The sequence below is a fragment of the Sparus aurata genome, chromosome 11 (assembly GCF_900880675.1).
Source record: "Sparus aurata chromosome 11, fSpaAur1.1, whole genome shotgun sequence".
NCBI classification, from domain to species: Eukaryota; Metazoa; Chordata; class Actinopteri; order Spariformes; family Sparidae; genus Sparus; species Sparus aurata.
The window spans coordinates 22,908,658-22,924,966 of record NC_044197.1 but is presented as its reverse complement, the minus strand read 5'-3'; the positions used below and the strand labels follow the sequence as shown (position 1 = coordinate 22,924,966).

Below are 16,309 nucleotides of genomic sequence, written 5' to 3'. Positions count from 1 at the left end.
TAATCACAGGGATCATTTATTCGCTTAGTACTACTGTGTGGTATCTCAAAAGAAACAAACAAATAGTCCATGTAGAAGCTATGCCTTTATGATGATGAACTTTTCAGAGAGATTCATAACACAGAGTGAGTGATAAGTGAACAGAAATAGTTGAAGCCTTACATTTTAATCCCTGACTTTACAGGAATGAAGTGAAAGTAACATTAAAGTGTACAGTTTTATTATACAAGGAATGAAAAATAATTAAAATAATAAAATATTAAGGGAATAAAAACATCAATAAACTGTTCACAGGTGATGGCAGAAAAAACAAGATGTACATCCAATTACATTGTACTCAAAAATACCAGAAGATGAAATTAAGTTGTCATCAATGTAAAGATATCAACATGTAACATTCAAACCATGACAGACAGACAGAGACAGATGGACAGAGGTCCTCCTTACATGGCTGACACACTGAAGTCCAATTTGCAAATGCACATTTATTGTCACTGGGGCCTGTTTAGCTGTATCGCTACTGTAGTCGAAGCTGGTCAGTGTGCACCGTTCATAAAAAGCTCTTTGTTTTGGTTGTTTAATGGCCAGTTGAAAGGATGCTTTGTGCAACACTGGGACAGAATGTGCCTTGTTTCTGTCTACTTGTCAGGCTTAGCAGCGGCTGCAGCTCCCTCAGGATTGGCCTTGTTCGATATGGAGTCATGGTAAGACCTCATGGACTCCTCCACCTTCTTGAAGTCCGGACGCTCCTCATGCCTGGTGAGTGAGGAGAGAGGAGGACACAGGACAGACATTTGAGAGGTTGTGATTCATGGAAGCAGTGCCACGAGATCTTAAGAGACCACAGTGCTGTCTAAAGCTGACAGAATCTCAAATACAACATTTCAGGACCATTTCCATTCGTGCTTGTGGCAAAAAGAAAAGCATATGTTTAAGGGAACAACGGGACAAATTCCACCTCTGTCCGTAGCAACAAAATCATGTGTTCTTAAATAACTATTTTGACAATTTCCAGCCTTAAACCAGATTTTTTTGTTATTTTGAAGGTCTGGCAAATTTTTCTGAACATTTATTCCTGCAACTGGGTTGCATCAACAAAAAAGTTGGAGCATTAACTCCAACACAAACAGGGCTATCTCCAGGGCTACAGTCTGCATTTTACAAACTCCAGACATCTTTAATAAATCAAATTATTGTTGTAAACTAACAAAGACGTAAAGTATGCGTTTTACAAGAGTATTGACCTGTGACGTTTCCACTCCAATTCGTACCCTTAAACATGCAAAAGTCAGGCTCTTACTTGTACGTCCAGCATTCTTTCATCAGTGTATACATTTTCTCTGGACATGCTGGTGGACTCTCCATGCGGTTCCCACTTTCAATGAAGCCCCTCACCTCTGGTCCTTTCATTTTCTGGACAAAATTAGTGCAGAAAAAGAGCTGTAACTCAATATGATGCTCAGGATGAATCCTCATAGTGGTCGGAATTTAGCAATCGATGTACAACTGATAGATAACATGATGGCACTCTGCAGAGTCAGTTGGTACCTTGTAAGGTTTTCCTCCGTAGGAAAAGGCCTCCCACATGGTGACACCGAAACTCCACACGTCACTTTTACTGGAGAATTTGTGGAAATTTATACATTCTGGAGCGTACCACTTCAGAGGCCATTTACCTGCAGTACGAGCCTGAGAGACACAGAATGACAACAGTGTGTCAGTGATTCACCAAACACTCCGTACATGTGGAGTGGCATATTTCAAAAAGGCGCATAACTTCCAAATGGATTCACAGACTTGCACCAGTTTTTCTGGAAAGTAGGTCATGAGCGAAAGAACAGCTGATTCACTGTGTTCATGCAGATTGACTAAGAGGGGGTGTAACTTCTAAACAGATACAAATATCATGATCAAACCAGTTCAGTGTTTCTGAGGTCGTGTGTGTAAATGCAAATGCAAATTCACTCTTTTTTAATGTAACCTTTCCCCACTTTAAAATTATGAGCTCATATTATCTTTGGCTGCAATTTTATCCTGTCAAAACGGATAAAAACAATTAGCATTGGACTCTCTATATGAACCTAATTTTACTTTTGTAAGAAAGAAAATAAACACATGTTAATACTTGGCATATTTAGTTTTGTTGCTCTTTACACGAATAAGATCAATATTAATCTGTAAATCTTTAAATCTTTTGGGTGAAATAATCCTTTAATACCGATGTTTGTTCGTATACCGGTATGTCACATGTGCAAGTGTATGATTGACAGATTTGGACATTGGTGGGTGGGGCTGCCATGGAAAAAGAATCCCTTACCCCTGTTTACATATACATATACATATACACACACACTTTCTCGGAATCAGTCCCTGCAGATGTAGGACAGTAGACCAGTTAATGAGTTTACTTTAGTTCACACAGAGCAGGTGACACCTCTGGGTTTGTATTTGTTCAGGGGGAGAGGCGTAGTTCTCAGGGGCGCAATCAACTTAAGATACACTATCTATGTGTGTCTGCTGCAACGCTGATAATCTACATTTGGGTCACGTGCGTGTACCTTGTAATAGTTGTCATCTGCTCCCAGGGCCTTGGAGAGCCCAAAGTCACTGATTTTGGCAAACGTTTTGTTGACCAGCAGGACGTTTCGAGCCGCTAAGTCTCTGTGCACAAAATTCTTCTCCTCCAGGTACTTCATTCCCATCGACACCTGGTGCATCAGGTTGACAATGTCCTCTACACTTACAGTATCCCTGTGGGGACAAAAATACTGATCGTCATAAAGATAAGAGGATGGTGAAGATTGTGTTTTTCTCTCTTCTAGAAATGTTGTTTTTTCCTAATCCAAATCAAGGGTCTGAGGATAGAGTAGTGTTGTGAACCTTATGACCCAGCATAGATCACGGAGATATCACTTTTCTATGTCTTCTTCTCCTGCTCCTCAGATTAAACGAAAGTTATAATAATAATATCCGCCAGTATGCAATGCAGCTGACACCTCAGTGATCTTTCAACCAGGCTGCACCTAAAATAAAATCCACTGACTATGGTCATATTGCCATTTAAATGAAAGGAGGGGAAATCAAAATAAAAGATTTGTGCTTGAGGCAGATACAAATCAAAATGGCTCTTTCGCACATATCGTGACAGTAATGTGTCTGAACTGAACTCACTTATTGCTGGAGAGGAATTTGTGGAGCGGTCCGGCCGAGGCCATCTCCATGACCAGCATCAGGTTCTCGGCGTTGCACAGACCCAGCATGCGAACGATGTAGCGGTTGTCCAGCTGGTGCATGATCTCTGCCTCCCTCATCATCTCCTCCTTCACCAGCTTCTCATTCTCACTCTTCAGCACTTTGATGGCCACATCGATCTGGCCCCTGGGAGAAAAAAGCGATTCGGATGAACATCTGACCGTTAAAGGAAGGCATCGGACATCTACAATTTTCCTTTTAATGATGTTTCCTCACGATTCAGTCCTGAGCGTTCCTTTCTTGACGCAGCCAAAGTTGCCAGAGCCGAGCTCCACTTCATCTATCAGCAGCTGATTTCTCTGAATGTTAAACTTCCTCACTTCATTCGGGTTGTGGTACGGGCTTTCAGCATCACACTCTGGAAGCACAGTGGTAACCGGCCTCGAGGCCATGTTAAGAGCTGAAAAGTGAAAGTACAAACCCCATGGGGTAACAAAATCAATTATGTGTGTATGTTTTTATATCTGCTGTGAATTTTGTTTAACAGCTGGAAGATACTCGGGTGAGACTTCTGTTATTCTGTAAAATACAGTCTATGGAGTATTTTCACACTGTTGTTTCATCACTTTCACTTCAATAAAGTATCTAAATTCTTCTTCCGCCACATTACGATGTGTTTGCAGTGTTTTGTTTGTACTTTCTACTTCAGGTTTGTGCATTTTAAGACCCATCTAGACACATGCACTGCAAACTATCTGAGGCTGTAAATTCTGTGCAGTTATGGAATGTTACTAAGTACATTAATACTTTACCCAAGTACGACTCAAATACAATTGTGAGGTACTTGAACTTTTCATTTTGTACCACTTTATACTTCCACTCCACCACATTTTGGAGGAAAGTATGTACTTTTCGATCTACTGCATTTATGTAATAATTTTAGTTACGTGTTACCGGTACTTTGCAGATTGCTACAGCACAGCCAAATTTGCCTATTTTTGCATTTAAAAAAAGGATAAATATTGGATCTGATAATTGGTCGACCCACAGTTTGACAGCAGTGTAGTAAAAAGTACCCAAAAGTTATACTTGAGTAAAAGAAAAGATATCCTGGTAAAATATTACTTTGGTACTGTACAAGTATGACTAGCAACAAGTCTTCAAGTATCTGATATCAAATGTATTCAGGTATTGAGAAGTAATTTCCTGGCAACACTTAAGTATAAAAAGATCACGTGAAAGTCACTTATACATCACTTATTTTACATGTAACTGTACATTTTGTATACTACGGATCAACTTATTATCGACCTGGCCGATTATGGTAAATACTATTCAGCATTTTTCTGATTATTAACACAAGTGGCTTTTAATCCGATTACTGATTAAATGATCTACTCTGGGTTAGGGTTAGGGTTGATGCAGCATGCAATCTTCAAAGGAGCTAAAGTTTTGGAATGCATGTAATGAAGTAAAAAGTACGATGTCTGAAAGTATAAAGTAGCAGAAAATGGAAGTAGTAAAGTACCTCAAAACTGTACTTAATGGTACGCTATGTGACCTTCTTACACAGACAGCTGTCAGCTCCTGGCACGTGGAAAAACAGTTTGCACGAGCTATCATGATCTTCAGATGCACTTTAAAGTCATATGTTTAAATTGGTATTAGTTAACAAGAGAGCAAAACAGGCTTGTATTTTGAGCTATGGTGGGGTGAGAAGAAAAACTGCATTGCCCATCTAGAAGTCCTAAAGTGCATAGAATATATGACTACATACCAACATTGTACTGAATAAATAATAAGTATGACGTTTGGGTACTTTTTACACACTTATTCTGTGGTAGGTAATCTTGGTTCTTCATACTAAAAATAAAATAGATATCCGGTTGTACTTCATGTGACTGACCTGTTGGTGGTGGTGTGTATCCATTTGCGCCGTGCCGCCGGAACTCTCTCTGAAAGTGTTACATTAAAATGAATCACAGAGAAAGAAAAATAGGCCGACTGAAATGGTGCAGCTAGCCAGTGAATACTCACATTTGCAGGAAGACTGGGTTCTGCAAGATTACAAGACACATCAGAGTTATCAACACTTTCAGCGGCAGATGTAATGATTAATGAAAACGCTGAATGGTACGAAAAGCTCACAAAGATGACCTAGAAACGTTTGCAGCAGTTGTATGATGTTATTATGATTGAAAAAAAGAAAAAAAGGATGTTCAGTACTTTCTTCAGCTTTGCCGTTAACACACGCCTCCCCGAGAACCGTCACCAGGCCGTCAGGTTTCATCTTCAGGTACTCAACCAGCTGATTGAGATAACGTTCAGTGTTCGTTTAGAGAAACCCACCGGCTGCAACACACTTACTAGACAGTGAAACAGGTGTGATGAGGAGCCTACCTGCCAGATTGTGTCGAACTTGGTTCCGTCTGGCATGGAGTACTTCCCCGATTTGTCTTGGAGGATCTGATAGTGGTAAACTGTTTTCCCATACATCATGGACAGAGCAAAAGTACCAGTCTCCTGTCTGTCTCTCACCCTGACACACACACAAAAAAAACAGTGTTGTTTTAAAACCGATCACCTCTCAATTTTCAAAGTATTGTTTGTCAGAGTTTGGATGACATAAAAAGCAGAAATGTTCTTGTAATGCGGTTGTTTTATTACATTTTCTTTCCATTATATTTATAGCTGCAACAATTAACCAATTAGTCCGCAACTATTGACATTCAATTCAATTGTTTGTGTATTCTTTTTAGAAAGAAACATCAAAATTCCTCGATAAAAGCTTCTTACATGTGAATATTTTCAGGCATCTTTAATCCTGTATCACAATAAACTGAATATCTTTTTTTTGTGGACAAAAAACACATTCAGCATCGTGAAACACGTGACATTATTCACCATTTTCCGACATTTCATTGACCATTGACCACCAAACAGAAAATAAACAATTGTCAATGAAAATAATCTTCAATTGCATCCTTAATTTTAATTGTCAGCTGATTTTTTATCCTATTATAAAGTGTTTTGGGATTGTGAGTACTGTGATTCGGCACTTTAAATAAAATGTATTGATTGCTCCATTGAGAAACTTACAGGAACTTGCCGTCTGGTTGCACTCCAGAGTAAAGTCGCCTCTCACCTTCCATTCGGGGGATGTTACCATGATACCAGGGCATCTTTTCATGGGCCGTAGTGGCAATCAGTTTCTCCAGCTGACTAGCTTGACTGATGACAGCCTGCTCCATGGCTTCTCCCTGAACAGAAAATCAACAGGAATGAACACATTTAGTCCACGATATATATATGTAAATGTATTCGGCTTAATTTGAATGATGTTCAAGTTTGTTGGTCACAAGCCAAAAAAGTTGGAATCTGGATCTTTAATATATTTTTCACAGTTTTTATATTCAACCTTTTATATTCAACCTGCAGAGCAACACAGAACGACACAGTATTTGTCACATGAATGTAGTGGAGGAGGAAGTAAAATATTCCCCTTTGTAATCTCTTAATAATAGATGGTAAGTAAGAGAAAATGGGTACACTGAAGTAAGTCAAGTACCTAAAAACTGGACCAAATTAAACTACTTGACTTACTATACTAACTAATACTTAGTTACTTTCCACCTCTGCTGAGTGGGTGTTGCATGATTTTTCTGGCTCCTTTTGGTCTCTGCTGGGGTCCACAAACATCTAGAGCTGGTTTGGCTGTTTCAATGAAGCCCACCAGTGATAAAGGTCTACTGTTCCCAGCGTGTGACCGTCTGCAGCACGAGACAAACCATAAAGAGGGTCAGACCTTGAACTGAGACACAAAGTTTGTACGTATTTTGGGGGGACCACAAAGACACTTGACTTGAAGGTTCAATTTGCAAAATGGCCTGAACATTCTTATTTCCTCTGTGTCTCTACTGTTCGGGTTTAAGACTTGAGGATCCTCGATGGCGGCATTTTCTCAGATTCAGGAAATGTGTTTCTTTTATCTTCAAATTTGTCGGACTGGTATTCCAGCTGTTGTCATATGATCACATAAAACTATTTGAAAGCTTTTACAAAGGCTTTGTTTGGTTTATTTTGTCAAATCCATCTTTGCTAGTTAAGAGGCCAGTTCACCAAAATTACAGTTATATTTTATATACAGTTATGTACAATGATTCCCAACCTGGGGGTTGGGCTCCTCCAAAGGTTCACATAAGATGAATAATGGGAGAAAAGAAGGACAGAAACAAACCTGATTTTGTAAGATTAACCGTTTTTCATCTATTGGACCTTTTTCTAATCTTTGTTTTTTTTTCATTTTGATTAATTGTATCTCTTTGGGCCTCAAACAGTCGAGATGTTTAAAGAGGAAATGTCACTTCACTCATAGATATCTGAGAAAAATGTTGGGAGCAACTGTTAAATCTTCACCTATGTGTTGTATTTTTTTTTTTGGCTTATTACACTGAGATGTAGCAGAGACATAAAATAACATAAAATCGATGTCCTCAAGTAAAATTAAGTACTTCCAAAATAAATTTTAAGGTCCAATTTTTACGAATTCCCAACTCCTCAAATACCAACACTTTGGGATGGCAGGCAACCCAAACTAAAATCCCAAGCGTCAGTATTGGAGTTGGGAATGAGACACAAAAATGAACTTTCTTAAAAACTGGAGCTTTACAGTTCAGTACAGTTCCAAAGTAAATCTGATTAGTTAAATTTCATCACTCGTTTCAAATCAACCATTTAAGGATTACATGCATGTACATATTTGATTTTAGTACAGCTTATTTTAACTCCTTGAAAAGTAGGAAATCATTTTGGAGACTGTGAACTGAAAAAGTTGAAGCTCAACAGTCTCAGCAGGGCCTCACCTCCAGGTTCCAGGTCTGCCTCACATACTCCCTCAGCATTTTGTCTCTCAGTTTGTCGAACACGCCGGGTTTTATCGCCGTATCCGGGGAGCGCAGGCAGGGCTTCCTAAGGGTGCACACCAGCCCGTCAGGGTCTTTGCTGTAAAACTCGCAGAGCTCTGCTGGCCCACAGTGAGGCTTCCCTCCTGCAATGCAATAAGTCCCGTTGAGCTGCTTTTCTATGGAGTAATGGTGAAACTCCAGGTTCCACACAACAGACAGAACATAGCCGCCCAGACTGCGGATGCACTGCCGCAACAAGAAGAGCCCGTCGGCCATTCCAGCCAGCTTCAGGTGCTGCTCGGCATCGGAGCGACTGATGCTGCCGTAGAAAAAAGGCAGCTCAGCCGCCGGGTCCTGTGACATGGTGAAACCTGGGAGAGACGAGGTGGATCTTGAATGAGAGTCCTGTGTGTAGATGGTCCGAAAGAACTAGAGGGACAGAAAGGGATTTAAGTAATAACTGCATTTAAAAATGGCTGACAGATTTTAGGCTTCATAGCCCAGGGTGTGATGACTGATCAGAAATGCAGATCCAGTCTGTGACCTCTGACCTTTCAGTCTTTCAGCCTCAACCTTCCTGCTCAATCAATCTAATATCTCATCCGCTAAATTACAGAACAGTTGTGAAAATACAGCTGAAAAAAAAGAACAAGACAAAGAACAAGCCAACGAACAAGACAAAGAACAAGAAAAAGAACAAAAACACTTAATATTGAAAACCTCACCTCGTCTTCTTCTCCCCTACGTTACAGCGAGATGAATTATACGTTTAAGTGTTTTGTCAGGTCTACACAGACGAGCTGTACGGTTTCATATGTCTGGATGAAAACTTTCGCAAGTAGCACCCACACTTTGAGACTGCATCAAGCTTGCAGATTAACAAACTAGTGACAGAAGCCACAACAGGAAGTTGCCATCCGCCCTCACAGCCTCCATTCTCCAGCATGTTGCTGTTCCGTTGAGCAGGTGGTTTTTGGTTCTAGATCATTCCCTCTGCTTTAGAAACTCAAGTTTGTAAGTTTTCCTTTATGGCAGGAAAACTTTCTTGCTGAGGGAATTTACCTCGCTACATTGTTAAAACAACATCTATATGAGCAATCTGATGTGTCTGTTCTGTCTGATTCTGACAGAATGCTTTAATCATGATGTCTGAGCTGGAGTGAAGACACAGAGATAAGATCACACAGTCAGTATGGAACAGTTTATGTGATAGCAGGCGGAAAGAAAAGGCCTGTTGGGAGTTCACCAGAATATGTCAACACGACAACAACTGAAAATGCACAAGTGCTTTTTCTAAGATTCTTTTCTTTATGTATGTATGTGTTTTTTTGCCTTTTCATTGCTTTATTGATAGGACAGCATTGAGAGGTGACAGGAAACATGACGAGAGTGAGGGAGGATGACATGCAGCAAGGGGCCACAGGTCAGACTGCAGTGAGGAACAGAGCCTCTCTACATGGGACGCCTGCTCTAACAACTGAGCTACTGGGGCGCCCAGCAAAACTTTTTTATATTCAGATCAATGTGAGGAGGAATACAAAGCCCGGTTTTAAACTTGAACATCAACAATCAGGTAGAAAATACAATTTTGTACTAAAGTGTGTTGGAAACATTGACAGCCTGACATTTTAATACAAGAGCCAAATAAATCATACATCTCAAGATGTAACAAATCACAGAGAAAAAAAGTGTGAAAACCTCAGCTTCCTGGCTACGCATGTGTGTTGCTGCCCACATCCACAGTGGACAACTGAGCAGAAAGATGTAGCTGCCACAACACCTGAGACTCCAGTGTGGCCTGACCCCCTTTGCACCACAACAAAGACCCCCCAGACCCTACAGTGCGAATGTCTATACCCCACAAGCCTAAGGACGAGCTATGATACAACATTACAAGCGTGCATGAGAACTGCACCTGAACCTCTTTGTCTGGTGTTTTTTCTTTCATTACAGGTCTGTTTAGGTGAGACTAAGTGTACTTTGGTTCTTGTCAGTGTGTGATAAAGCTCAGCTAAAACTGTCTAGAATTACTAAGAAATAAATCATATTTAGAAACAAGTATATAAATAAATTTGCACATCAGTAAATCATCAGCAAACACAAGCATTAGCAACTAAATGTACTTTGAGTGTAACAAGTCCACATGACCAAGCTTCTCAAATGTGAGTTTGCTCTTTCCAGTTCTATATTTGAAAATATTGTAAACTAAATATCTCTCAGTTTCAGACTGTTGGTTGGGCAAAGCAACCATGTTGTAAACATGAATTTGAGCTCTGTAAAGCTGTGTTTGACCCTTCAATTACTGTCTGACATTTCATAGACTAAACAATTAAGTTATTATTTGTAAAAACACATTAATAAATAATAAGTTAAGATAATATAAAGAGATGTGAATACTTACTACTTTTCTTTAACCCTGTTTCCATTGATTTCCTCTTCTTTTTATAACTTCCCCATAAACTCTAAGTAACATATATAGGACTGTGATATAATCAAATTAATTCTAATCTTCTAATCGTACCAACCAACAAACCCTTCAGACACGCCATGACAAGAAAATCAGCCATGCTGCTGTAATTCATGACACGACCACACCAACCAAAATATTGACGGATTTCCAACAAGACATAAAAACCTTTGTTGAGGACAGCAGCCAACCTTTCCTCAGCTCATGTTCTTTTCAAAATATGATTTTTATGGCTCTTCTACTTGAACATAATGGACCACAAAAGCAAAAGTGGAAAGAAATGAGGTGTCACATGAGTCAGTTCCTGAGCCAGCTCTGAGCACACAATGTTGCGAGGTAGCTTATCTTTGATAAAGAGTCTGGGAGTATTTTCACCAAAAGATACTTTGAAAGACAGAAACTATCTCAATGCAATGTACAAACCCTTGATTGCACATGAAAACATACTTTTGTAAATGAGGTGTTGCAAAGTAAGCAGACAGTGACCTAGTGAGATGTGGAAAAAGTCCTGTGAGTCACCGTGTTTTCAACAAGCGGAGGAATACACAAGTGACACACGCCAAACTCTAAAGGCCAAGAGCTTGTTTTGTACAGTGAAGTGAGGGTGAGTTTGTTCTAGCGTGATTCGGGTCCTCTGAGACCCCTCAAGCACAAAGTAAATGTAATTAAACACAAAACAAAAAAACCTGATCGTGTTTGTCATCTGGTCAGACTTTAAGACTTGTTGGGGGAGAGACTGTTCCAGGACAATCAATCTTCATGTCAGTGATTTGTCGAGCACGAAGAACAAAAAAAAAAAAAAAGTAATGCACTTTAGCCAGAAAAGTAGTTACTATGAAAGTATGAAAAATACTCCTTTTCAAGTAAAAGTTAAGCATTCACAACTGTGATCAAAATGACTAGAAGCAAGTAGCAGCTAAAATATAGGTGACTTTAAGTATAACAAGATCTAAAGTAACTAAAGCTGTGCTTAGTTTAGGCTACAAGAACACTTGTTTAGCATTTAGGTTACCAGATTTTGTTAGGTTTAGGTGACGAAAACACTTGGTTAGGTTACACAAATACGTGATGAGGTTTAAGCTACAAGAATACATGTTTAGGTTTTAGCAGGCGATATTTACCATGTTCACCATCCTGCAGTGGATTAGCATGTTAGCATGCTGATAACTTGCGAATTAGCACTTAATACAACTAGCCTACAGCTGATGAGATCTCAGTTTGGCAGGTGCTTGGTCAAAAACTATACAATATCCGTCAAAGCAAATTAATAACTGCTGATGGCCCAAGAGGTAATTACTGAAAGGGAACAGTTAGTGACAGTTTACTGACTGATTGAAACTGCTGACCTGCTGGTAACGCTAGAGGAGAAAGTCAGGGTCCCCAAAGTCATCAGTATTAATCCTTAATGGACCACAATTGTCTGTGTATGTTCAACATGTAATGCCAATCCATCTTATCGACAATATTTGTCCAGCTGTAGAATTACACAAATGTTACACAACTTATCAAATATTCCAAAGAATAAAACATCACTCTCTTCACCTAGACACCTTAACATGACCTCCAAACTATCCAAAATGTACAACCCAAGACTTCAGTCGCAAGCTGACGTCAACTTCAGGCCGGCAGGATCAAGTAGGGGTCGAGTAAACAGTGACACGGTATGTCTAGCCCCCCAACAGCGTTGACACTCAGCAACTCATTTGTGCAGAGGCATACAGGCTCTTTTAGTTTTCGGAATCATAGCCTGCATGTAAATGTACCCCCATGAGGTCAGTGATCTAATTTGCTTCGTTAGCTACAAGCTGTGTTTTCTGTAGATTGCGTGACTCACATTAAAATCAAGAACATTCCAGTGATAACTATTCAGCTATTAAAGTTATTTTAGGTCGTGATTATTTTGGTTGCGCTATCAGGAAGTCAGCCCAGGGTTATGCAACTCGAAGCATTCCTCCATACATACATCAACATTTAAGACGGTGTTGTGTCGACATCCACTAACGGATAATGTTTTCCTTAACCCTCATACGTTAAATATTTGTTTCCCTCAACTGGGCTTTGTTGTAGTGGCGATTTAAAAACAAGTAAAGATGTGGGCAGGAAAAGAGTCTGATCTACATATCAGATCAGGGGCCGAAAAGCCCCAAGCTGAAGCTTAATTTCCTGCGTCGAGGGAAACAATTCTTGTGTCATGATTCATATTGTGTTATTCCAAACCATAATAAGATTTAAATCTACTCTGAAATAAAAATGAAGATACGTGCCTTTTTCATTTGCATTTTCACGTTTAAATACTGTATATCATAGACCTTGCCCGAAATAAACCTCAACAGTTAATTTCAACTAACAAAAAACAAACAAACATGGCGACTGTCTGTGACACCTCGTTACATGAGGCCTTTTTATGTTCACTGTGGCTTAATCTGAAACTAAATGTAATTTGTCTGTGAACTCTGAACATTACACTGTGGATCAACAAGCACGTTTTGGACATAAAGTCCTTGTCTCGGACAATATCATCTGATTGAGGCTGGAACATTTTTCAGATATGCTTCAGTCCAGGACCAAAAATACATCCAGCAATTTCGAGAAAAGTTACAAGCGATAAAAGACGCACACACACAGACCTCTTCGGTGTGCTAAAACCTAACCATTTTTGGTTTTCTATTCCAAGGCACAATAAAAAGCAGCTATTTATATTTTGCACATGTAATCTCTACTTTTGTAAGCCAGAGGAACAATGCCTCAGCCCGACTGTGGTGCGCACACTCTTTTATTCTTTTTTTACAGCTCAGATGGGGCTGAGCACACCCAGTTTAACTGCTTAAAATGTTAAGATCAATAAGAATATGAACATCAAAGAATATTATAGGTTCACGCAATCAATTTAGGTACAATTAAAAAAATTCCCAAAGTCATTTAAAAGCTCTATTCCAGTTATACTGTTGAGGCTGTGAGCAACTGAAATAAAATGTTGCACTTTGAGCACGGAGGTTGGGGTGTAGTCTCAAGCATTTGGTATTTAATAGAGAAAAATACATGCTTAATAAGTTTGATTTCAAATTGTACTGTAACTTTTTGTTGGGATCTTGTATTTTTTGAATACATTGTTCCTCGGGCGACCTGATCTTCACCTACTGTGTCATTTTTTGTATAGGTATCATATAACATATGTGTATTCAATCAGTACAGAGCATGTCTGCTGTTCAATATTATATAACATTAAAACCTACTTACGTTTCACTGCTGCACCGCTAAGTAGAGCACTGTGGCGGCCTCAGAGTCAGAGATGATCTGACAGCAGTGTAAGGTGCTGTGACAAGTGGGGGTTAGAGACAATGACACACACACACACCCACACACACACACACACCAACACACACACACACATTCACAAAGTACCTTCCTATTTAAAGAAATAGTTCGATATAGACTCGATCTGACTGCACATTAAAAGTACACAAATCAACACACTTAGTCTCGCTTGTTATCTCCAAGTTGGGGGTTTCAAACGGAGGTGGCAGCAGGTGGATTTTACTTTAGCTGTTTCCCTTTGTTTCTAGTCTTTGTGTGAAGCTAAGCTAATCTAACGATCTGGATTAGTTTTGGAGCCAGAGTTAGATGAGAAAGTCAATACCACTGTTGTCTGATGTATGTATGGTTAATGCCAGCAGCCATTTTCTCTTGTGTATTTTTTAAATGTTCAACTATTCCTTGAAATATATAAGCCACAGAGTCCATTAGCTTATTTTAGAATCAAAACTAATTAAACGGGCTTGCTTGCTTCTATTATCTAATAAAAACACATTATATAGTTTTTCATAGATCAAGATTTTGGGAATCAAGTTTTCACTTACTAAAAGGGTAATTTAGAACGTCATATTATCACATTCTGGTCTTCATGAAAGCTAAGCTAAGTACCTCCTGATTGATTTCTTGTTAATTTAGCTTGTGGTGGGCTTGTAACATTGTAACGCTGTTGTGTGTTATACTTTTTATTAAAAAAATAACCACTATGACTGGGACTCTACACACTACAACACCTGTGCATTTAGCCTACCCACAGGACCAGTGACAATGATAGGGTGGTAGTTACTTCTCATATCCCACAACACACACACACACACACACACACACACACACACACACACACACACACACACAAAACCCCCACCTCACAGATACAGCTGCTTCCTTGGAGCCGAGGATCAGGGACCAATCAGCAGGGTCCCTCTGAATCAAGTCAGACAAAATCTAACAAAACAAACCCAGCGAGGGAGATGTTGACCTTCAAAATAAAAGCACAGTTGGCTCAGATTTCGGTAAAACTATACAATAAGGTACATATAATTGTGAGTGGTTACTCTGGAGCCATTAAGGAATGAATGAGGAATGAAAATTTTAGGGCTACATTGTATACAATGATGTGTTACTGAAGAACAGACAGGGAGATACTGCTTTAATGAATTATTAGGTAATGATTAGTTCATAAATATCAGTGGATCGACATACTGACCACTTTCTTCATGAGTTGTTCATCATTAACTATCCACTTCCAACTGGCTGGCACAAGCTAGTGATGACTGATTAATTGCTAATTACTGAATCATTAGTTACTGTTAAGAATAGTTAAGAACAACTAATGATTAAGTAATTAGTATTTACGGCGTCTGCTGGGGACCTACTCGGTATGATGTCTCACTTAATTTGAACGTACGCAAAAACAGCAACTCTTTAAGAGTCTGCTGTCAGCAATGCAGATACAGAAGCAGATGAATCCATAGCTTCAGTATAATCTGTATTGACTGTGGTTGGAAACGCCATGTAAGGGTTCAGACTATTGGCCAGAGCAAGGGAGTGGACTCTTGCAGGTGCAAGAAAAAATTAAAAACAAATGATCCTAACAAAATTGCCTGGCGTGTGATGCAGGTGTTGAAATACATTTTTACACCTTACAGTTAATTCATGATAGCGACACATTGTTGTGAAGCAAATGGCATTAACCATGCCTCCCCCACCATAACCCTAACCCTCTATGTCAAACTGGAACAACCTTGTTTGAACAGAGGCGGTGGCCCAGACATTACTTATCAAGCCACCTACAATGCTGTACTGAGCTCCCTTTCCAGACAGCTTAACAACCATTCACACCCGGGCTAACCTAGCCCTAGCACCCACATGAAGGCCGGATGGGTCAACGACCCGCAAGTGGCCCTAACGACTCTCAAACTCAAGTGTCCTTAGTGGGTCTGTAAGGACACTCCCACACAGAGGCGATTTTTTGGCTGTGTAGTTTTTACAATTACGTGTTTTCAGACCTATATTTCATTACTTTTATTACAAATGGCGACTTTCTCAGGTTGGAAAATTATCTTTTAAAATGACAAAGGTCACATCCGTGATTCATGGCACAATTCAAAAAGTGATTTTGTCTCTCTCCAATCACACTACCACATGAAGTTTTTCAGAAATAAGGTCCCTTGAAGCAAACCCGAAGGAACGTGACTTCGGCTCTTCGTGAAACAGGGTGAAAAAAGCAGGAACTCTGCTGTAAAAGTAGACTTCAAATATGTCTGTGCAGATGTATTAGGTTGCCTCTCTTTCAGCCATGGTTTCACACCACTGTTGACGCAAGCACATTTTTAGGTTCGGTGCATTACGACTTTTATTTCGCAAATTGCAACCGGAAGTTGAATATTCCAAATGCGGGTGGTTTGATGTCGGACTGTGGCTCCTGCTTCTGAGC

The 16,309-nt window shown here is 39.6% G+C and overlaps 1 protein-coding gene across 2 annotated transcripts; it reads right to left on the bottom strand.

Annotated features, from left to right (window-relative positions):
* Nucleotides 1-65: 65 nt before the first annotated feature.
* Nucleotides 66-13,846, bottom strand: zap70 (zeta chain of T cell receptor associated protein kinase 70). 2 transcript variants are annotated; one of them, XM_030432283.1, is made up of 13 exons: nucleotides 13,801-13,846; nucleotides 8,055-8,525; nucleotides 6,292-6,452; nucleotides 5,593-5,731; nucleotides 5,419-5,500; nucleotides 5,230-5,249; nucleotides 5,099-5,147; nucleotides 3,469-3,652; nucleotides 3,172-3,378; nucleotides 2,559-2,751; nucleotides 1,549-1,689; nucleotides 1,301-1,413; nucleotides 66-756 (listed from the first exon to the last, which is right to left on the bottom strand). In XM_030432283.1, exons 2-13 carry the CDS (start codon nucleotides 8,457-8,459, stop codon nucleotides 639-641), a joined length of 1,812 nt encoding a protein of 603 aa, XP_030288143.1. In that variant the 5' UTR covers nucleotides 8,460-8,525; nucleotides 13,801-13,846; the 3' UTR covers nucleotides 66-638. The 2 variants fall into 2 exon arrangements, with proteins under 2 accessions (XP_030288143.1, XP_030288142.1); XM_030432282.1 differs by lacking the exon at nucleotides 13,801-13,846 and adding an exon at nucleotides 8,822-8,942.
* Between the last annotated feature and the right edge of the window lie 2,463 nt (nucleotides 13,847-16,309).